Raw genomic sequence first — 24,613 nt, 5'->3', positions numbered from 1 at the left:
GACGACCAGGTAGGGATGGGATGAGTGTTCCGGGTGAATGACTGTAGACAGAAAAAACGGAGGTAAGTTCAAGGCAAGCAAGACGTACAAAACAACAAAACAAACTCTATCAAACTGGAGGCTGATACGCTGGCACAACATACTGTTCATGGCTAACGATCCGGCAGGGAATGGATGTCAGGTCAGCGCTTATGAAGTGGAGGGGTGATGATCAGGACCAGGTGTGCAGATAGCTGATGGGATACAGGTGCGGGTACTCAGAGATCCTCCAACTAGCTACGTCGCCTGGCAACCAGACAGGGTGCGTTCCAGGACACCGGAAAAAACACTCCAGGACAGAACACAGGCAAAAACAGACTCAGGAAGCGGGATTCGTGACACATCGGCTACCTAGAGCGTTATCACACAGTCGTCCAGAACCTCTGGTGCTCTCATGCATGCTTCAGTGTTGCTTGCCTCGAAGCATAAAAAGGCATTTAGCTCGTAAAAGGCATTTAGCTCGTCTGGTAGGCTCGTGTCACTTTGAAGCTCGCGGCTGGGTTTTCCTTTGTAGTCTGTAATAGTTTTAAAGCCCTGCCACATCCGACGAGCATCAGAGCCGGTGTAGTAGGATTCAACCTTAATCCTGTATTGACGCTTTGCTGTACTGACACTTAGACCACCTTTTGCAAAACATTAGAAGTTTTGTAAATGTATGTGAGGATTTGATAATTGCTGTTCTGCTATAGATACGTTTCAACACAGATCCAAAAGTTGCTTGTACGTGACTGGGAAAAACTGTAATGGAGAAATGCAATCGTCTAAGAGGGATACACTGTGACTCTCCCCCTCTCCTCCCTTAATCTCTCTCTACCCCTTGCTTACTCCCTCCCCCTCTCTCTCTCTCTCTCTCTCTCTCTCTCTCTCTCTCTCTCTCTCTCTCTCTCTCTCTCTCTCTCTCTCTCTCTCTCTCTCTCTCTCTCTCTCTTTCTCTCTGTCTTAAATGTATATCTAAAGAGGGAGAGCGAGTGGAGGGATTTTAGGTTCAAGAGCTCACTAATGTGGTATTTCATAAGGCTCAATGCATTCTCCCTGTTGTGAAGGGCTTTGTGAAACCAGAGCCTCAGGTTACGGGGAGGCGGCGTGGGGAGGGAGGATTCGCACATGGCTGGGAGAGAGGGAGAAGCCCAATCTTTTCCCGCAGAGTTGGGCCCACAGGTGTCTAGGAACATAAAGTCAATAAAATCTTAATGTTCCTAGACAGGTGTGACTCTTGCAAAATCAATGACACACTGTATTGTAATCATCTATTGTGAAGACAGTATTCAAAGGTAAATATCTACCCAGAAAATCTAAAAGGTTGACAAAGTATTCAGGAGTTTTTTAGTGAAACCATGGTTTAAAAAACTACAAGATACAGGTAAAAATCCATATTAAATGCATAGTATTCTCACACATATCACACACATAACCATAGTTACACTGTACAATAAATAATGAAAGTAGACAGAGCTTGACTCCCAAATTCCTTTGCAAAGGAGTTGCTAGGTGATGGATTCTTTAATCCTCTATATTCATACTCATACCAGCACACCCTCCCACACCCCATACTCCGTACTCCAACCTCTCTATCTCTCCCCGAGAATACAGATTCTGTTCTACTTCACTAATTTTGATCAAGGGGATGCTATTTCAAATTCTAAAGACCATATGTAAAATGATTTGTCATTTCTCTTGACTTTATGGAGTAATTGTGTTTGCATGTCACACTGCTTCAGATTCTAGAATATGAACAGGAAAACAATCTTGTTTATTTAATTTTATCATGAGTTTCATGCAGTATTCTTCTTATTTTGTACACAGAGAAAGAAACATAAAAAGGTAAATAGGCCACTTTCTTTTTTGTATCTGGTTTGCTTGTGGCTCAGGCAAATTATTGAGGCCATCAAAGCGTAATGCCAATGCACTTCCCTGTTTGCCACACCCCCTCCCTATAAGGAGTTGATGACATTCCATCAGGCGGGGGTTGATGACCTCCTCATTTGTGAATGAGGCTTCCGCGAGCTCAGCGTTCAGTTGAGCAACTAATGTGAATGTTGAAGTATCCCACCGAGCCTAGAAATAAGAAGAACACTTTCCCAAATGGATCCCCGTGGAATTAAGCTCTTGGTGTTTTCTTATGTATTTATTAGCTTTATATTTATTACACTGCAAACTAAAGAAGGTAAGCGAAGTACTACTTTTACAAATATAATTTCTCCTTTTGCAACAAGTCTATCCTCCTATGCCCAGGTTGTGGGACCACGAGGAAGTTGAACGTATAAAGCGCAGCGCAACAACATACTGATACAATAACGCAACTTGTAGAAGTTTTAGGTTTTTGTTGTTGCATTTTGTCCACATTTTTTTTAAATTCAATTTCTTATCAATTTTCATAAAATGTCAACCACATTCGATTATCAGCTGTCTATCCCTGATCTCTTTATCAACATGAGGGTGTGCTGAGAGCAATCTACATTATAGAGGGCTGTTGGAATTTTGAATTTACAGATTGTCTCTAGATCAATAAGGTTGCAGTATGACATTGTATGAACATATTCAATATAACACAGACTCTTAGACAAAACAGAAGACTATACTACTTTTCCATAGTTGTCCTACACTGAAATAAAATGATCAGATACTTTTTCGGAAAAAAATAATACGTGGAGATTTCTTTCGATATTTTTTTCAAAAGGAATTAAAAAACGATTTCACACTTGTCAGTGCAAGGTAGCCTAACAACTACATATGGGAGACATGGATAATTATCTGCATGGCTGGGCTGAACATTCATGTCTGTTACTACTTAGTGCATGTTGAATGATATATGATAAAGTTAGTATATTCTATTTCATCAAGTTAATGATTACACCCTAAGCTTCCTTTTTAATTTTAAGTCACTGACATAGGCCTGTTTAAGTCTCAATTTAGGAAGTGTAAGGGAATACGAAGTTAAATGGAGTAAAATATTAGAGTGGAAATTATAATACCAAGAAGCAAATAAACTTCTAAATGTACTTGTCCCAGCTCTGTTACAGCAATCACATTAAGACAAGATTACATCAAGAATAGTCTGATGGGTGACAATATTAGTTTATCACTTGTGAATGATATATTATCACTTGTGTATGATTTTCAGCATAAGAATCAATGCCTTTTGCGACCTTTTCGAATCATAGTCGCACACCTCATGTAGCCTAGCCCATATGTTTTAATAAGGTTTGTATCACAACTAAAGTGGCAAAATACCTTCTTAAAATGAAGCACATTAATCTGCTTTACATGGGGTGTAGAGCCTAACTGGCATATATTAGCAGCGCACGAGTTTCAAGTTTGGGGAAGATACCATAAAAATGCACCTTTTTATAATAAGTATTACATGCATAATTGCATTTGTGGTCACTTTTGATAATGGTGTTTTCTGCTAATGGAACATTTGCGCTTATAGCCTACTACCATGTGCGCATTGCTGCGCTTCACTAAGTAAAGTGGTTGAATTAGACTTAATTTGGACTTTTTCCCTTGTGCAGAGGTGCTGTTGGATATGAGGGCATCAGGGAGTGAGCTAGGCTGGCTGACCGGGCCATATGAACAAGGAGAAAAGCAAGGGGTAAGTATCCATCCACTCTTTCCTATGCCCTGTTCCTGTACTCTTCTCTTTGGGGAAGTATGGCTAGAGTAGCACATAATATGCCATGTCTGAATGTCTCACCTTCACACTACTTTCACAACTCTTATTTGCCAGTATCTGCCTTTACAACTTGGTGCTCAAGTACAAATGTTAGTCATTGTAATGTCAAGTTAAATATGTGAAAGGGTCATATTATTCTAATGGGGGTTGGGTTTTAGTGCGTATCATGTCTGGACTCTCCAAGGGAGAGACAGACGGGAGAGAATGGCAGTTATAGCAAGCGTGGTAGAGAATACTTGTGGTTTTAAGTCCCTCGCTTCAGAATTGTATGTAAGGGTGCAATTAACTTAAGTTTAGAGCACATGGTACCTTTTGGGGAAAATTTGATGTAGCGAGTTAAGTTATCTGTCGTTTCCCATAAGTAGAAAATGGGTTGTCTTTCATCACAGTAAAACACAACAGATTGTTTTTTTTTTCTTATAGTTTGCTTTTGTGTCATGCGTGCTTGGGCCCAATTTTGTGTCATTAACATTTGAGTGGTCATTCAGTTGCATGCAAATAATTACAAGTTGGTCTATTTGATGGGTTGATGACTCAAAGGCAAGTTTGGGCATGCTGAACATACATAATCCTATCTTAAAATGTCTCAAAATAGTCTCTTCAATTGTGTACTAACAGTTATGTTGAATTTCACCTGGCACAATCTTGCTGAAGTTCAACTACTGTATAGACCAGGAAGATAAAGTTAATTGAAAGCCTGAACAGTTGTTATATTACAATATTTTATGTTTTTATAGCACTTAATTGTTGACAAAATTGACACGTATCATGATAATTATGATATCATGTATTATAATTCAAAATGTTTCTACCACGTTTGAATCACCCATTAAAACATTTTGCAATAGTTTTATGGAGCCGCTTGCTCTCGTGTTGCATGCCTCCGTTTATATGTGATGCCACACAGTCAGCCAACAAAGCACATTCCTTTAATAAATAGCATAGTGGTAACATGCAGAGAACAAACCACAGGCTCAGCCCCTGTGGGGCCAAATGTATTTGAGTAGCCACTATTACGCTGAAGCATGTTGGAAGTAGGGCTGTTGAGGTGACCATATTACCGCCACACCGGCGGTCACGAGTCATAAAGGCAGTCAAATTCCACATGACCGTTTAGTCATGGTAATTACGCTTCTCTAAATTAAGCATATAGGAGTACCTATTTCTTTGTTAACCGCTCAACACAGAATAGGGCGGATGCGCATGTGCGCACTCCCTCAAATCGCTTTGAGATTACATTTTTTTTTCTTTTTTCTCAGTTTTGTTCAATTGTATCTTTCATACTATAAAATAATGCCATGAAATTATAAACAAATCTTGTCTGCTAAATGAACTAGTGTAGCCCACAGCCATTTGCCATAGCCACATCAGGACCTAACATAAAGACAACTCAGAGTATGCTATTATTTTCTTCTGAAATGAACTACATTTTCTTCATATCATGCTTCTTTAGACCGGTCTAAAATAAATAATGGATTTATTGTGAAGGTGTAGGCTATATTACATGGATTTATTCAACTTTTTTGTGTGGAAGCCAGGAGATGCTAAATGTGTTTGTTAATTAATGGTCAATTACCGTGAGATTACCGTGAGACCGACAGGTATTTGCTTGACAATCACCGGCTGATGAAATTTCGTGATCGCCACAGCCCTAGTTGGAAGACTTCTCACTAAAATGTCTAACTGCTGTGGCAGCAAGAGTTGGATATATGGATCAACATCTGTTACTTAAGATGCCTCATTGTTGACAGGCCTCGGGGGTATTTCAATAGTATTGTAAAAATCAGCTGGCTTCATTACTTCGCTAAGACCTCTGGTCTTTTCTCGCCACTCTTATGTCTTGATATGTTCCTTTGGGGTCTCCCTCACTCACTTTCCCTTTGCCTCCAGGGTTAAAATTACAGGGGTGCTAGTCACTCCTATAACAAATCAAGGCACCCCCATTAGAATTTAAGATGTCAACATGGGCAGTAGGGAACCCACAATATGCATTGAACATTTTAACTTTGCTCAAAATGTATCCCCCAGAGTAAGTGTTTGACTGAATCCTTGATAGTCTGTCTGTGTGGTTGTTTCAGTGGGAGGTGGTCCAGAGGAGTCTCAACGGCTCACAGTTCTATACCTACTCGGTGTGTAACGTGGGCGAGCGTGAGCAGAACAACTGGCTGCGCACCACCTTTATCCAGCGCCGCCCGTCAGCCTCTCGAGTTTTCGTGGAGCTGCAGTTCATCGTGCGTGACTGCAACTCGTTCGACGGCTCATCGCTTACCTGCAAGGAGACCTTCAACCTGTTCTCCTCTGAGTCGGACGCTGATATCGGCACCAACTTCCGCAAGGGCCAGTTCAAGAAGGTGGCAACCATCGCACCTGACGAGATCACCAGCCGCAATGAGCTGCACATCAACACAGAGACGCGGGTGGTGGAGAGCCTCACCAGGAAAGGCTTCTACCTTGCCTTCCAAGACATCGGGGCATGTGTGGCGCTGCTCTCTGTCAAGGTCTACTACAAGACCTGCCCGGCCACTGTCAAAAGCCTGGCAGCCTTCCCCGAAACAGTGGCAGGGGGGGGGGAGAACCAGGCCCTGAGGGAGGTGGCGGGGGCCTGCGTAGAGAATGCGGTGAGCGAGGAGACGCCCCGCATCTACTGCACGGTGGATGGAGAGTGGGTGGTGCCCGTCGGACAGTGCCAATGCAGGCCCGGCTACGAGGCCGTCAACGGCACATGCCGAGGTAAGGTGTATGTTCCTTTGTTGGCTGGTGGTCTGAGAGTCTTTCCCCTCTCGCATCATGGATTCTAATACTGTGTATGTGTGTGGGGGCTTGTGAGCTTGCATGATTAGTCTGCATAGAGATATTTCACAGAAGGTGTGAGTTATGTTTTTTAATTTGTGTTGGCGATAAAAAATGCAAATATTAAAAAGGCAATTCCACAGTAACATAATGATGCTGAGACTCCGATTTTTCACTTGAACAATTTTTTACAATTTCCACAGAATTTTACAAAAAGCATTTACTTAAAGAACAGTGCAAATGCAAAGTTTGGTGACAGAATGACGGAACAAACAGCACAAACAGTCATTCTGTTACCAAACTTTGCATCTGCACTGTTCTTCAAGTAAATGCATTTTTGATACATTTTCAGTGGAAATTTCCCCCTCTTAACTGAAGTGTTTGAGGTCGCCCACTCTTGTTAGTAGCCATTTTTATCAGGACCTTTGGCCCTTGTAAGCTAGTATCCTGCTAATTTATTGTCATTCATTCATTCTCTTATCTTAAATACTCATACGTAGTCTTACCTGGGCTTTGTAGTCATGTTGCCACCATGTTGCATTCAAGTCCTCATCAGAGGCCCTCTAGTCTACATCTCCTCAGTCCTGCCAAAATGACAGATGTTGCTCAAAGACTAGAGGCAGAAGTCACTCTGAAACTACTGGTGGTGTATTGACTTCTTCAAGGTAAGAGGAGGGTAGAGAGGTGGAGGAGAAAAAGCCCCTCTTGTTATCAATTCAATTTCAATGAAATTTCAGTTCTCTGGCTTTCTTCGTTACATGCATCAGAGAAATTGGCATTCCTTCTCTCCCTCTCTCTCTCTCATATCTGCTGTAAGAGACTAGGTTTCACCATGTGAGTGTTTTTGTGTGTGACTGCAGCAGGGTGATGGAGAGCGAGCATGTTGGCATGCTCAGGCCTGTTAGTAGCTGTTCCGTGATGCACCACCACAAAACTCCCATCACCGGAACATTAAGCATGTTGCTACACCACTGATTTTGGAAGACACACACACACACACACACACAATCTGTTTCCCCTCCACTGGTAATGTGTGTGTGTGTGTGTGTGTGTGTGTGTGTGTGTGTGTGTGTGTGTGTGTGTGTGTGTGTGTGTGTGTGTGTGTGTGTGTGTGTGTGTGTGTGTGTGTGTGTGTGTGTGTGTGTGTGTGTGTGTGTGTGTGTGTGATTTTAAAAAAAAGTGAGGAATGGAATGTAAAGGTAGGAGAACAATGAGGTGCAGTGTTGAGCTGTAGGCACTGGCTCCTCTCACCCTCCCCTTCCCATTCTCCACTGCATTCCTCTTCCATTTACTCCCAGATTACTGCAGGTCTGAGGAATTCCCGATGGAGAACTCCTGGGCTGTGTCCCAAATAGAACCCTATTCCCTATATAGTGCACTACTTTTGACTACAGCCCTATACATATGGAATAGGATGCAATTTGGGACGCACTCCTGCTCCCACCTTACAGAAAAATGAATTGAGGCTGAATATAGAAAGCTACAGTGTAAGGTGAAAGTGAATGAGTTTGGCATTAGGAGTGGAAACATACACAGATAAAACTGTGCAAACAGTACATAAAATGCACACGCAAAGACATACACACACACACACACACACCCTCTTCCCCCATGCAGTGTGCTCCAGTTGACTCACTGTTGACATTGCCAGTTTTCTTCCTTTAAAGGGTAGGTACATAAATGTAACCACATGTAACATATGGATTAGCATTAGAATGCGCGTCAAAAGTCCCAATGCAAAGTTACACCTTACTTTTCAATTTTTTGACTTATTACATAAAACTGATCAGAATTCCGAAGAATGCTGAAGTCATGCTGGAAAAACATTTGCGTGATGTAATATGGATAACCTGGCAAGCCAGACTATTCCCTATAATGTAAACTCCAACAGAAATAATTTATAATTAAACAAATCGTTTGCACTCATGACTACTGCTTTCAATTAAATGTTCTGCCTATTTGCAAGCTACTACTTTATGAATGTATTGTTACATATTAGCTTGCAAGGTTGCTAGCCTACTAACGTTAGGCCTACCAGCCTGCTAACATTACGTTAGCACTGCGTGAGTCAGCCAGTTGCTATAGCTTACAGCTATATTAAAGTAAACCAAAGTTTTCTAAATGCATAACGCCATCTAACCAATTATCAAATAATGTTACCAGTATCTTAGCTAGCAAGCAAGCCATCCTGCTAAAGTTTATTTTAGCCTGCTAGCTAGCCTAGCTAGCCAACCACCACATTCAACATAGCTGAGTAGTAAGCCAGAGAACAACTAGTCTAGCACAGGCTGGAACCCACAGAACACAACAACAAAAATTGCCATCAGATATAAAGCAGAGAGAGCGGAGACTTACCAATTGACGCTAAATTAGCTACCTAGGTTAAAGAAGAGCCAATGAGAGGCCTTCAGAGGGAGAGGCCGTTTCACCAGCCGAGGGAGAGTCAGCTAATCCACATTGAATTTAACCGGCTTATCTCCATCACTGCAGACACTCGCGATGTACCACTAGGTCGGTAGGAAATAGAGGTTGCAGGCTTCACATTCACGCTCGGCACAGCACCTGGTTTCAATCCGTCTCAATCCAAAACCGAATAAACCGGTCCCGCTTCAAAGCTAGCTTCTCATTTCTGGGCCACAAATGAGTCGTTACTCCATCCTTGTGGATATTATGGCAATATGTGGGTATTACTGCACAAGCTACGAACGATGGAAAACTACTACAATGCTCGCTTGACTACCACTACTAAACTCACAGGAGAAGAGATATTTCGCGTGAAGTTATATGGTTTCTTTGTAGATTTTCACCAACACCAACACTTGGTTTGAAATGTAATTTCATGCTAGCATAGCGAGTAGCTAACGTTAGCCAGCTGGAACTAGCTAGGTAGCACCGGTTCTCCATATGATGTTGAGAAATAGTGCATTGTGGGTAGTTCCGAAGATATCCGGAAATAAGTTAAGAAATATGTAAAAATTGTAAAAACTGAACAAATATGTAAAAACTGAACAAAAATATAAACGCAACATGCAACAATTTCAAAGATTTTACTGAGTTACAATTCATATTAGGACATTTGTCAATTGAAATTAATTCATTAGGCCCTAATATATGGATTTCACATGACAGGGAATACCTTAAAATAAAAACAGTCTATCTGGTGTGGCCGTCATTTGCGTCATGCAGCCTGACACATCTTCTTCGCATAGAGTTGATCAGGCTGTTGATTGTGCCCTGTGGAATGTTGTCCCACTCCTCTTCAATGGCTTTGTGAAGTTGTTTGGTATTGGCAGGAACTAGAACACGCTGTCGTACACGTCGATCCCGAGCATCCCAAACATGCTCAGTGGGTGACATGTATGCTGATAATGGAGGCTATGGAAGAACTGGGACGTTTTCTGCTTCCAGGAATTGTGTACAGGTCTTTGCGACATAGGGCTGTGCATTATCATACTGAAACATGATGTGATGGCGGCGGATGTATGGCACAACAATGGGCCTCTGGATCACTTCACGGTATCTCTGTGCATTCAAATGGCCTTCGATAAAATGCAATTGTGTTTGTTGTCCGCAGCTTATGCCTGCCCATACCATAACCCCACCGCCACCATGGGGCACTCTGTTCACAACGTTGACATCAGCAAACCACTTTCCCCCACAAAGCCATCTGCCCGGTACAGTTAATACTGGGATTCATCCGTGAAGAGCACACTTGACCGGCATACCATTGGCCATCGAAGGTGAGCATTTTCCCACTGAAGTCGGTTACGATGATAAACTGCAGTCAGGTCAACACCCTGGTCAGGATGACGAGCACGCAGATGAGTTTCCCTGAGATGGTTTCTGACAGTTTTTGCAGAAATTCTTCGGTTGTGCAAACCCACAGTTTCATCAGCTGTCCGGGTGGCTGGTCTCAGATGATCCCACAGGTGAAGAAGCCAGATGTGGAGGTCCTGGGCTGGCGTGGTTAAACCTGGTCAGTGGTTGTGAGGCCAGTTGGGCATACTGCCAAATTCTTTAAAATGACAGCGGCTTATAGTAGATAATTTAATGTTAATTTATCTGGCAACAGCTCTGATGGACAATCCTGCAGTCAGCATGCCAATTGCACACTCCCTCATAACTTCTGTGGCATTGTGTTGCGTGACAAAACTGCACATTTGAGTTACCTTTTATTGTCCCCAGCACAAGGTGTACCCGTGTAATGGTAATGCTGTTCAATTAGCTTCTTGTAATGCCACACCAGTCAGGTGGATGGATTATCTTGGGGGATGAAAAATGCTCACTAACAGGAATGTAAATACATTTGTGCACAAACTTAAGAAATACGCTTTTTGTGCATCTGGAACATTTCTGGGATCTTTTTATTTTAGCTCATGAAACATGAGACCAACACTTTACATGTTACGTTTATATTTTTGTTCAGTGTAGTTATAGGTAACCAGATCGTGACTACAACTAAGTCTTTGACCACACTGTGTTGAGTAAAAACTCATGCTTCCTACCTTTTAGGAATGCCTTTCTTTACACATAATCTTTGCTGGCAGAAAGGAACGCAAGCCTTGTGTTACCACACAAAGACACACATTTGACCTGGCTGCTCCTTGGATTTTGTCGAGCTGTCCGTGCCCACACCCTGTCGCCCACATTAAAGACATATGCACACTCATCCCAGAGCTGGGCAAATATGTCTTAAGGCCAACTTGATCTGCGTTCCAAATGGCATCCTATTCCCTATGAACTGCACTACTTTTGACCAGGGCCATTTGAGACGCACGCTCAGTATCTAAATGCTCTTGTTTACACACAGTCTGAATGTTGTTGAGCTCTTTTTTTTGTCTGTGGGAAAAATCCTGGGGGAACCAGTAAATGAGTTCTGGTAAGGTTATTTTCTCCCATAGGAGGATTTCCCTTTTCCAGTAATCTAGGCCTAGTTTTCCTCTCCCCTAAACTGATATGTCGGTGACTAAGTTGAAGCTGCATGACTGTGCCTGCCGTGTGGCGAGTGACTTTATGGGTAGTAATTGACTTGGGTGTGTGTGTGCTTTATGTGCAGTAACTACTGGTTCTGCCTGCGTCTTTGTCTTCCTGCCCTCATTTCTTTTGCTCGTTCTATTTTCATTTTTTTCTCTCTCGTAATCTCTTTTATTGCTCCCAGGCTCTACCCCCCCCCCCCCCCCTCCTTTTCCAATCTCCATTTTACAACTATCCTGTAAGTTTTATCATCAAAAGTAACATTATTACTGACTATTCCCACATGTAACCAGCTACAAGACAACATTTTTCTATTATTCTCTGTATGATGAAGATATTATTATGGTTTTGTCTGTGTGCATCTCCTGAATGTGACACCAATTGAATCGCAACATCCCGTTTCACACGACCCAGATGTGACTATTTAGACTTTGTGCTGTTCTGTGTATGCCAGTAAATAAAACAAGTATTTTTTGCTTATTTGACGACTGTCTCCAAAAATAATAAACAGACGCTACATTTGAAAAGTATCCCTGATCTGTGTACCGTAGTTTGGTGGGAATACACATACTGTACATCACAGGAGGCTGCTGAGGGCAGAATCAAATCACATTTTTATTGGTCACATACACATTTTGCGGATGTTATTGCAGGTGTAGCGAAATGCTTGTGTTCCTAGCTCCAACAGTGCAGTAGTATTGAAAAAGATTCACAACAATACACACATCTAAAAGTAAAAGAACAGAATTAAGAAATATATAAATATTAGATTGAGCAATGTTGGAGTGGCTTTGACTAAAATACAGTATATACATATAAGATGTGTAAACATTATTTAAACATTATTAAAGTGGCCAGTGATTCCAAGTCTATGTATATAGGGCAGCAACCTCTAAGGTGCAGGGTTGTGGAAGCCGGCTAGTGATGGCTATTTAACAGTCTGATGGCCCTAAGATGGAAGCTGTTTTTCAGTCTCTCGGTCCCAGCTTTGATGCACCTGTACTGACCTCGCCTTCTGGATGATAGTGGGGTGAACAGGCCGTGGCTCGGGTGGTTGATGTCTTTGATGATCTTTTTGGCCTTCCAGTGACATTGGGTGCTGTAGGCGTCCTGGAGGGCAGGTAGTTTGCCCCCGGTGATGCGTTGAGCAGACTGCACCACCCTCTGGAGAGACCTGCGGTTGCGGGCGGTGCAGTCTGCCTTACCAGGCAGTGATACAGCCTGACAGGATGCTCTCAATTGTGCATCTGTAATAGTTTGTTGGTCTTAGGGGGCAAGCCAAATTTCTTCAACCTCCTGAGGTTGAAGAGGCGCTGTTGCTCCTCCTTCACCACACTGTGTGGGTGGACCATTTCAGATCGTCAGTGATGTGTATGCCTGGGAACTTGAAGCTTTCCACCTTCTCCACTGCGGTCCCGTCAATGTGGATAGGGGTGTGCTCCCTCTGCTGTTTCCTGAAGTTCACGATCAGCACCTTTTTTGTTTTGTTATTTTCCTGGCTCCACTCTCCCAGGGCCTCGTTATTGTTGGTAATCAGGCCTACTACAGTTGTGTCGTCTGCAAACCTGATGATTTGAGTTGGAAGGGTGCGTGGCCACGCAGTCATGGGTGAACAGGGAGTACAGGATGGGGCTGAGCACACACCGTTGTGGGGCGCCTGTGTTGAGGATCAGCCAAGTGGAGGTGTTGTTTCCTACCTTCACCACCTGGGGGAGGCCCTTCAGGAAGTCCAGGACCCAGTTTCACAGGGCGGGGTTCAGACTAGAGGTCGACCAATTTATTCTGGGCCGATTTCAAGTTTTCATAACAATCGGAAATCTGTATTTTTGGGCGCCGATTTGCCGTTTTTTTTTTTTGACCTTTATTTAATCTTTATATAACTAGGCAAGTCAGTTAAGAACACATTCTTATTTTCAATGACGGCCTAGAGGCAGAACGACAGATTTTTAACCTTGTCAGCTCGGGGGATCCAATCTTGCAACCTTACAGTTAACTAGTCCAATGCTCTAACACCTGATTACATTGCACTCCACGAGGAGCCTGCCTGTTACGCGAATGCAGTAAGCTAAGGTAAATTGCTAGCTAGCATTAAACTTATCTTATAAAAATCATTGCTCCAATGTGTACTTAACCATAAACATCAATGCCTTTCTTAAAATCAATACACAAGTATATATTTTTAAACCTGCATATTTAGTTAAAAGAAATCCAGGTTAGCAGGCAATATTAAACAGGTGAAATTGTGTCATTTCTCTTGCGTTCATTGCACACAGAGTCAGGGTATATGCAACAGTTTGGGCCGCCTGGCTCTTTGCAAACTAATTTGCCAGAATTTTACGTAATTATGACATAACATTGAAGGTTGTGCAATGTAACAGGAATATTTAGACTCATGGATGCCACCCGTTAGATAAAATACGGAACGGAAAAATCGTTTTGTTTTCGAGGTGATAGTTTCCGGATTAGTCAAAGGTATATGGTTTAGAGAGAAATAGTCGACGCGTTATAATTCCTGTAATAACTTGCGGCTGAACTTGACAGGGGTTCCTTCGTTATTTTACCGTTCATGTCTTCCATGGAGAATGTCTTGATCTACTTCAAACACAGACCTTATTTTAAGTGAATCTAAAAATATCCTATGGAATAAATGAAGGAACCGCTTTTCAGATTTTGCTAGAAGGTGTCATGGGAATTATGACTCGCACTTTGGTCGTCAATTCTTACCATGCCCATTATTAAAATAGGATTTCCTGCATATAGAAATTACAGTTTTTGTTTTCAACATTCATCACAGGTAACTTAAACTCTATTTTTATTCAAACAGTTGAGAGTATTTGTCTCCTAAGCAGACTCTTCAGTATCATTGTCACTTCAGAGCTGTGTGTGTGTATTTATGTATTATATTAAGTTAAAATAAAATAATAAAATAAAAGTGTTCATTGTTCATTCAGTATTGTTGCAATTGTCATTTTTACAAAAATGTGTGTGTGTATGATAGTAGTCAATGAACAGCATTCTTACATAAACTCAGCAAAAAAAGAAACTGTCAACTGCATTTATTTTCAGCAAACTTAACATGTGTAAATATTTGTATGAACAGAAGATTCAACAACTGAGACATAAACTGAACAAGTTCCACAGACATGTGACTAACAGAAATGGAATAATGTGTCCCTGAACAAAGGGGGGGTCAAAATCAAAAGTAACAGTCAGTATCTGGTATGGCCACCAGCTGCATTAAGTACTGCAGTCCGATGAACAAGCTCAGTCCAATGATGCTGTGACACACCGCCCCAGACCATGATGGACCCTCCACCTCTAAATCGATCCCGCTCCCGAGTACAGGCCTCGGTGTAACGCTCATTCCTTTGACGATAAACACGAATCCGACCATCACGGTCCCGTGTGGCTCAGTTGGTAGAGCATGGCGCTTGCAACGCCAGGGTTGTGGGTTCATTCCCCACGGGGGGACCAGGATGAATATGTATGAACTTTCCAATTTGTAAGTCGCTCTGGATAAGAGCGTCTGCTAAATGACTTAAATGTAAATCACCCCTGGTGAGACAAAACCGCGACTCGTCGGTGAAGAGCACTTTTTGCCAGTCCTGTCTGGTCCAGCGACGGTGGGTTTGTGCCCATAGGCGATGTTGTTGCCAGTGATGTCTGGTGAGGACCTGCCTTACAACAGGCCTACAAGCCCTCAGTCCAGCCTCTCTCAGCCTATTGCGGACAGTCTGAGCACTGATGGAGGGATTGTGCGTTCCTGGTGTAATTCGGGCAGCTGTTGCCATCCTGTACCTGTCCCGCAGGTGTGATGTTCGGATGTACCGATCCTGTGCTGGTGTTGTTACACGTGGTGTGCCACTGCGAGGACCATCAGCTGTCCGTCCTGTCTCCCTGTAGCGCTGTCTTAGGCGTTTCACAGTACGGACATTGCAATTTATTGCCCTGGCCACATCTGCAGTCCTCATGCCTCCTAGCAGCATGCCTAAGGCACGTTCACGCAGATGAGCAGGCACCCTGGGCATCTTTCTTTTGGTGTTTTTCAGAGTCAGTAGAAAGGCCTCTTTTTAGTGTCCTAAGTTTTCATAAGTGTGACCTTAATTGCCTACCGTCTGTAAGCTGTTAGTGTCTTAACGACCGTTCCACAGGTGCATGTTCATTAATTGTTTATGGGTCATTGAACAAGCATGGGACACAGTGTTTAAACCCTTTACAATGAAGTTAATTCGTAAAAATCCAAATATCTTTGATATGTGTCCTGAAAAAGGGCTGTTTCTTTTTTTGCTTAGTTTACGTATTCCTCTTGTCCAAATGGAATAGGGCAGTGTGCAGTGTGATGGCGATTGCATCATCTGTGGATCTATTGAGGCGGTAAGCAAAATGAAGTGGATCTAAGGTATCAAGGAAGGTAGAGGTGATATGATCCTTAACTAGCCTCTCAAAGCACTTCATGAAAGTTGTATTCTTGGTAGTAATGCTGGTGATATCCAAAAGTAATTTCCAGTTGTATGTAATAACACAAAAATCTTTCTGGCGTAATAATGTAAGAAAAATTTAAATACTGCTGCTTAGGAGCTAGAAGCAGAGCTGCCATATCTGTTGGCACCGTCTCAAATCGGCTCATAATAATGGCCGGAATAGAGCAAATGTAATGGCATCAAACACCTGGACACCATGCATTTCATACTATTCCGCTCCAGTAATTAACACGAGGCCCTTCTCCCCAATTAAGGTGCCACCAACCTCCTGTGCTGTACATGCAGCAAAAACAGTTGCCGTTCTTCACATATTGGACAAGAAACGTTCACATTTTGTCCAGATAAAATGTAAACTGAAATGTAAACAATTTTTTATGTTCTGAATATGTCTACTGGGATCACAGCATTGATATGACACAGGCGATAGTGAATACTTGACAAAAAGAGAGGATTGACCCCAGTTTACTCCCTAGAGAGGCATTATGAAAAGCAGAACAATTGTTATTTTGGAGCAACATTATATCAGCAGTGCAGTCTGGTGCTGGAACCAACTTGTTTATTGTAATCAGAAAGAAACATCTCTGGGACTGGTTTGTGACGTTTCGTTCTTTATCAGATGGGGTGCATAGGCCTACAGTGTTACATATACTATTTTCCCCTCCATGGGATCCATAGCATTATGGATACTGTGGATTTACTTGGTCTATGATCGCATTGTGTTAATAGTCAAAGAAATCCTCATTAAGGGCTATTTTTTGACTTTCAGCAGATGCTCATATCAGTCTTTCTTTCTTAACCTTTGGAAATGGGGAGGTTTCGGGAGATTGACTGTGATTACATTGAATGTGTTTCTGTGATCTTGTGCCAAGTTGATATCGACCTCTCAAACTGAGGTTCAGAGCGTGGGCTAGATAATGGAGGGACTCTGAGTAAATTGCCTCATCAGTGTCATGCGCTATCATGGTGAAGCTCCATTTGGAATAAATTGATTAATCGACATCCATGTCATCGGCAACATGTCAACTTAGCTCATGAGGCATTTATACGTTTATAGTCTTCGATGGGGACATATCATTAATTTTTAAGTCCAACAATGGATGTAGCAACTGCAGATTGCCCCATTTTTTTTAAATTATATATCTTTCATAAGTAAATGAGAAGGGTTAGTGTTAGAAACTCATAGGCAGTACATAATATGGCATAATAGCATTTGCTAGTCATGATAATGAGTAAAGATGGCTCTTCTCGCCATAGATTGATATATAGGTCTACTTTTTCATATTGCTGACAGTACAACAGTAGAGTAACTTAAAAGGCAGCTCCGCCACTTAACATTTGGGTTGTTATTATGAAGTATTTAGTGATGTCCTTACACAGTTTTAGTGTAATTTTATGATTTCATGTCTATTACTGTTTAGTGATGAGCAAAACCGGAAATTGCTTCTGACATTTTCAAGTAGGATCCCTGAGGTGATTAATAAATGACCGTTATTTCAGCGATCTATATAACCCGTCTGTAGTTTTCGGGTTCATATTGAACTGCTACAGTGCATTCGGAAAGTATTCAGACCGCTTTACTTTTTCTATATTTTACAGCCTTACTCTAAAATGGATTAAATAATTTTTTCTCTCTTTAATCTACACACAATAACCCATAAGGACAAAGCAAAAACGTTTTTTTTTGGGCAAATTTATAAAAAATAAACGGATCAAATTTACATAAGTATTCAGACCCTTTACTCAGTACTTTGTTAAAGCACCTTTGGCAGCGATTACAGCCTCAAGTCTTCTTGGGTATGACGCTACAAGCTTGGCACACCTGTATTTGGGGAATTTCTTCCATTCTTCTCTGCAGATCCTCTCAAGCTTTGTCAGGTCGGATGGGGAGCGTCGCGTCCAGAAATGTTCGATCGGGTTCAAGTCTGGGCTCTGGCTGGGCCACTCAAGGACATTGAGACTTGTCCCGAAGCCACTCCTGCGTTGTTTTGGCTGTGTGCTTAAGGTCGTTGTCTTGTTGGAAGGTGAACCTTTGCCCCAGTCTGAGGTTCTGAGTGCTCTGGACAAGGTTTTCATCAAGGATCTCTGTTTACTTTGCTCCGTTCATATTTCCCTCGATCCTGACTAGTCTCCCAGTCCCTGCCGCTGAAAAACATCCCCATAGCATGATGCTTCTACCACCGTGCTCCACCGTAGGGATGGTGCCAGGTTTCCTCCAGACGTGACGCTTGGCATTCAGGCCAGAGTTCAATCTTGGTTTCATCTGACCAGAGAATCTTGTTTCTGAGTGCTGCAGAGATGGTTGTCCTTCTGGAAGGTTCTCCTAACTCCACAGAGGAACTCTGGAGCTCTGTCAGAGTGACCATCGGGTTCTTGTTCATCTCCCTGAACAAGGCGCTTCTCTCCCGATTGCTCAGTTTGGCCGGGCGGACAGCTCTAGGAAGTCTTGGTGGTTCCAAACTTCTTCCATTCAAGAATGATGGCAGCCACTGTGTTCTTGGGGACCTTCAATGCTGCAGAATTGTTTTGTTACCCTTCCCCAGATCTGTGCCTCAACACAATCCTGTCTCGGAGCTCTACGGACAATTCCTTCGATCTCATGGCTTGGTTTTTGCTTTGACATGCACTGCCAACTGTGGGACCTTTTTATATAGGCAGGGGTGTGCCTTTCCAAATGATGTACTATCAATTGAATTTACCACAGGTAGACTCCAAGTTGTAGCAACATCTCAAGAATGATCAATGGAAACAGGATGCACCTGAGCTCAATTTTGAGTCTCATATCAAAGGGTCTGAATGCTTCTGTAAATAAGGTTTTCTGTTTTTTTTTATTTTTATACATTTGCAAACATTTCTAAAAACCTGTTTTCACTTTGTCATTATGGGATATTTTGTGTAGATTGATTACATTTTTATTTTTGCCATGTTAGATTAAGGCTGTAAAGTAAGAAAATGTGGGGGAAAAGTAAAGAGGTCTGAATACTTTCCGAAGGCACTGTAAGTGATGTTCTTGGTCCCAATCGATCAACACAAGCCTTTGCGGCCCATTAAACTGAACATGATGAGTACCTCATATCATTTAGCGCTGTTTTTCTTTTAAACTCAAATTTGCATGTTTTCGCTTTGTCGTTATGGGGTATTGTGTGTAGACTGAGGAAAATGTTTTATTTAATCCATTTTAGAATAAGGCTGTAAGAAAATGTGGAAAAGGGTAGGGGTCTGAATACTTTCCGAATGCACTGTATATGGTGCTCTGGTTGTCTTCCTCTAACATCTGTAAAAAATATATTTTAAATGGATGTTCAATAACCTATAGAATGATATTTATAGTTGGCTTATTCCAATTTTTTTCTGTTGTTCAAGACTCACGCTCCCATGATTCCATTTTTCGAAACCACTCCCACCATCACCGCCAAAGTTGCAGCACCGGCAAAATAGCCTATATTTTTGTAGTGAATTACTTATATTATATAATATTATACTTTTTATTAGTTCCAATAGGCCTACAGTGTTGTGGCTTGGACAATTGTTAAGGCTGTTATTGTTTAACACTTTTCAATTTTTCAGATGCAGCAGGGTTAGCTACTTAGCTAGCTAGCATTGCTAATGTTAGTACCAAAGATACGGGCTTCAATCATGAAAGACTAGGATTTTGTAGTGATTTCATAATAAATGTTGAGTTCTAACAGGACTACATGTTTAAGACCGTCGCTAAGATTAAACTGTGATGTTATTGTTGCAAACACTATTTTGGATGTAGCACTAGCGTGCTAGCAAACCATCAGACTAACTTATAGTTAGCATTCGTTAGCATCTAAATTATTTATTTAAATTTATTATTGAGTGCAATGGATTGGTGACAATGACATTTGGCAAGATATTCATGCAAGCATTATATTATTACAACCCAAAAGTAATGTGAAATGCACTCATAAGTTATGACATAAGCTTTGTCTAGGCTTGCTAGCCATAAGATAACTGCAGACTGGGTGGAGCATTGCATCCTGGGAGGTGAAATGGACTCTGGGAATTGGACTATACTGTAGACGAGGACAATGTAGAAGTAAAAAAAATAAAGACAAACGAGGTATCGTGCAGTATGACTGACAAAAACGCTAACTTAAATGTCTATCAAATCTTACAGTAGTGCATATATACCAACAGCATAATAACTGGTTATAAAGTGGTGGAATTGTCCTTTAAACAAAGAACAATAAACATTTCGTGTCTCAGTGTTGAATTTGTATGAGTCAAAGACATTTGCCCCATTATTCTACCAGTATCCAGCCATACAAGTACTCCCAGGTGCCACGTAGCTCCATTTCCAGGGCAGGTTTTGGGTGCATATTTCCTCTGTATGGCATTCCTGTGCAACGTGGTGGTGGTGGTGGGGCCATGGAGATTTGTGTATTGTGCTGCTGGTGTGTGAGCTCAGCCCCCCCCACCCGGACAGGACGGGCTCCAGCGGAAACCGGACGCCACCTAATCCGCAGCCACTCTCCAACCCGTTGGCTCAGGGCTTTCCATTGTTGCCCGCAGTCACTCCTTTTTCACTCCACCGATTTTAAGTAATTTTGTTTATTGGTTCATTTGGCCTCTCTTAACAGGAAGTAGACATGTTGTTGGAATCCAGCATGTACTGCCACCTGAATGTCTAGCCTGGACTTTAAGGAAAGACAAAGGAAGTGTGTCCTAGACGACCGTGGTGGCTGTTGTTTGGGCAGTGTAGTTGAAGGACGGGTCACGGGACATCTATTTAGTGTTAGACCTCTGTTGGTTTGTGTGATGGTTGTTTTAATGGCATTGTTAGTTTACAAGCATTTCGCTACAACCGCAATAACATCTGCTAATCACGTGTATGTAACCAATAAAATGTGATTTGATGGCTGCTTTCTTCCTATTTATACCTCTCTCTCATTTGCACTCCTCCCTGTTCTGTGAGCAGCCTGAGGGAAGAGGAGTGTGAAGAGAAAGGGATTAGGGAATGTATTGTGTTTGTTGAAAACCAGATGAAAGCCTAAGTGGAATTGTAAAACAGATGTAATTCCCTTACAGCTGCTCCATCGGTCAGCTAATCCTTTTGACTATTTCCTCACACCTTAACCCGCACACCCCACACCTTGACCCCCCCACCCTCCCCCTCTCTCCACCCCCATCCTCTCTCTGTGACCCCCCTGGCTTCATGTTACTACCATACCTCCCCCATCAGAGAGACACTTTGTTCTACTCAACTACTCCTCCACCACCCCCTAATACACCAATGAGACGTTGTCTTGCTCATGCAAACACAGCATTAGTGGCAACACGTAGAAATTACAGAGATGCAAAACAACTGAAAATGGGAGCCAAAAATACATTTTTGTCAATAAGCACGCATGCTTCTCATCTGAAACAGTTCGGAACAGTTCGTGCATATATACAGTGGGGCAAAAAAGTATTTAGTCAGCCACCAATTGTGCAGGTTCTCCCACTTAAAAAGATGAGAGAGGCCTGTAATTTTCATCATAGGTACACTCCAGAAAATCACATTGTAGGATTTTTTATGATTTTATTTGCAAATTATGGTGGAAAATAAGTATTTGGTCAATAACAAAAGTTTATCTCAATACTTTGTTATATACCCTTTGTTGGCAATGACAGAGGTCAAACGTTTTCTGTAAGTCTTCACAAGGTTTTCACACACTGTTGCTGGTATTTTGGCCCATTCCTCCATGCAGATCTCCTCTAGAGCAGTGATGTTTTGGGGCTGTTGCTGGGCAACACGGACTTTCAACTCCCTCCAAAGATTTTCTATGGGGTTGAGATCTGGAGACTGGCTAGGCCACTCCAGGACCTTGAAATGCTTCTTACGAAGCCACTCCTTCGTTGCCCGGGCGGTGTGTTTGGGATCATTGTCATGCTGAAAGACCCAGCCACGTTTCATCTTCAATGCCCTTGCTGATGGAAGAAATCTCAAAATCTCACGATACATGGCCCCATTCATTCTGTCCTTTACACGGATCAGTCGTCCTAGTCCCTTGGCAGAAAAACAGCCCCGAAGCATGATGTTTCCACCCCCATGCTTCACAGTAGGTATGGTGTTCTTTGGATGCAACTCAGCATTCTTTGTCCTCCAAACACGACGAGTTGAGTTTTTACCAAAAAGTTCTATTTTGGTTTCATCTGACCATATGACATTCTCCCAATCTTCTTCTGGATCATCCAAATGCTCTCTAGCAAACTTCAGACGGGCCTGGACATGTACTGGCTTAAGCAGGGGGGACACGTCTGGCACTGCAGGATTTGAGTCCCTGGCGGCGTAGTGTGTTACTGATGGTAAGCTTTGTTACTTTGGTCCCAGCTCTCTGCAGGTCATTCACTAGGTCCCCCCGTGTGGTTCTGGGATTTTTGCTCACCGTTCTTGTGATCATTTTGACCCCACGGGGTGAGATCTTGCAAGGAGCCCCAGATCGAGGGAGATTATCAGTGGTCTTGTATGTCTTCCATTTCCTAATAATTGCTCCCACAGTTGATTTTTTCAAACCAAGCTGCTTACCTATTGCAGATTCAGTCTTCCCAGCCTGGTGCAGGTCTACAATTTTGTTTCTGGTGTCCTTTGACAGCTCTTTGGTCTTGGCCATAGTGGAGTTTGGAGTGTGACTGTTTGAGGTTGTGGACAGGTGTCTTTTATACTGATAACAAGTTCAAACAGGTGCCATTAATACAGGTAACGAGTGGAGGACAGAGGAGCCTCTTAAAGAACAGGTCTGTGAGAGCCAGAAATCTTGCTTGTTTGTAGGTGACCAAATACTTATTTTCCACCATAATTTGCAAATAAATTCATTAAAAATCCTACAATGTGATTTTCTTGATTTTTTTTCTCATTTTGTCTGTCATGGTTGAAGTGTACCTATGATGAAAATTACAGGCCTCTCTCATCTTTTTAAGTGGGAGAACTTGCACAATTGGTGGCTGACTAAATACTTGTTTGCCCCACTGTATTATGATGACATTTTGTACAGTTTTTGGTAGTTTTGGCTTTCAGCAGGTTTTATTTTTTTGGGCTGTTTGTGCACATAAAAAAATTCTGACGCTGAAGTCTACGCCCCTTCGTCGGAGATTGGTTAACAGTAGGGATTCTTCAATGAAGTGTTAACTTTCAACGATAGACGACTCATTTTCACGTGCACATTTTTCACTTGAAATACTGCACTTAATGTCTTAGTTAGATGTAGAATTGCGCGACTAAGATCTTGGAAAAAACATAAAAATGTGTGCACGATTTCTACATTTTTTTGTTGATTAATTCAGACTATTTTGAGGAAGTATATACAGGCTTCATTTTTTAATTGAACCTTTTATTTAACTAGCTAAGTCAGTTGAGAACAAATTTTTATTTACAATGACGGCCTACCAAAAGGCCTCCTCTGGGGCTGAGACTAAAAATGTAGGACAAACACACATCACGACAAGACACCACAACACTACATAAAGAGACCTAAGACGACAACAGCATGACAGCAACATATGAAAACACAGCATGGTAGCAACACAACATGGTACAAACATTATTGGGCACAGACTACATCACAAAGGGCAAGAAGGTAGAGACAACAATACATCACATGAAGCCAGAGGTGTGGACTCGAGTCACAAATATGATGACTTGCAACTCGACTTTGACTTCAATACCAATGACTCTTGACTTGGACTTGAGCCTTTTGACTCGACCTGACTTGATACCCTCCCCAAGCCCAAATATTAAAAATGATGCTATTAAAAAAAGTGTGCAGCGCATCAACTCTTCGTTTAACGGATTACAGTTTGAATCGGACAGCAGCCAATCAAATTGTGCCAGCTGAGAAAAAGTTGTGTGTGGCAGTGCAGAGGAACGTCAGCGGGTGAATTCAGATGGAGCCCTTGGAAAGATGATACCCAAAATTATTATATTCGGATATAAAGACGACGCTGTATCAACAAAAAACGGATTGCAGCTTGCAAAACATGCGGAAGAAAATTACAGGCGATAAAATTTCAGACTTTGTTCGACATTTGGAGCTGCACAAAGAACGGTAAGTCGTGGCTAATATAGCCGACAGCTATATAATTTATAACTTTACTAGTATAGCATATAGGCTAACATAACGTTAAATCAATGAGCCTCCACACAGTCAGTCAGTGCGGGAATGTAATCATTGCACCCAAGATTGAGCTACAACTGGCTAGGCAGTTGGTAGCCTAAATCCTGCCAGATGTTACTGCTGTTCCTAAAACCATTGACATATGTTAGCCTAGTGTGTCCACACAGAGTGTGTGTGTGTGTGTGTGTTAAGGTTGGGAGATTGTGTACAAGCCTACATCGTCCAATTGCGCCCCATAGCGGTCCTCGATAGTTGGTCACTATAGGGGGGGGGGCTTTCTCATGGCTACCCATGTATTTCCATGGAAATATAAAGTTTATTTGGAAAGTAATAAATATATAGATTTTTAAAAGCATTCATGATTTGCGTAAATGTAATATACTAACTATTACTCTTGTTAAAAATATGAAATGGTATTACATTTGGTGAAGAGCACATGACTTGTTTTGGACTCAAAACTCAAAGTTTAGGACTTGAGACTTGACTCGGACTTGCCTGTCTTGACTTGGGACTTGAGTGCTAAGACTTGAGACTTACTT

At 42.0% G+C, this 24,613-nt stretch overlaps 1 protein-coding gene across 1 annotated transcript in view; it reads left to right on the top strand.

Moving 5' to 3' along the window:
• The first annotated feature begins 2,000 nt into the window (after positions 1–2,000).
• The window catches only part of LOC139557346 (ephrin type-A receptor 2-like), a 42,334-nt gene continuing 19,721 nt past the window's right edge, over positions 2,001–24,613 (top strand). Inside the window, exons 1-3 of the mRNA XM_071372033.1 lie at positions 2,001–2,203; positions 3,552–3,631; positions 5,791–6,442. Of these exons, the coding sequence (XP_071228134.1) occupies positions 2,122–2,203; positions 3,552–3,631; positions 5,791–6,442 (814 nt within the window). The 5' untranslated portion in view covers positions 2,001–2,121. The remainder of the gene's footprint in view (positions 2,204–3,551; positions 3,632–5,790; positions 6,443–24,613) is intronic.

This window comes from Salvelinus alpinus, chromosome 28 (assembly GCF_045679555.1).
Source record: "Salvelinus alpinus chromosome 28, SLU_Salpinus.1, whole genome shotgun sequence".
Classification (NCBI taxonomy): Eukaryota; Metazoa; Chordata; class Actinopteri; order Salmoniformes; family Salmonidae; genus Salvelinus; species Salvelinus alpinus.
Note: the sequence above shows the minus strand (reverse complement) of the source record. Positions and strands in the feature narration are given on the sequence as shown.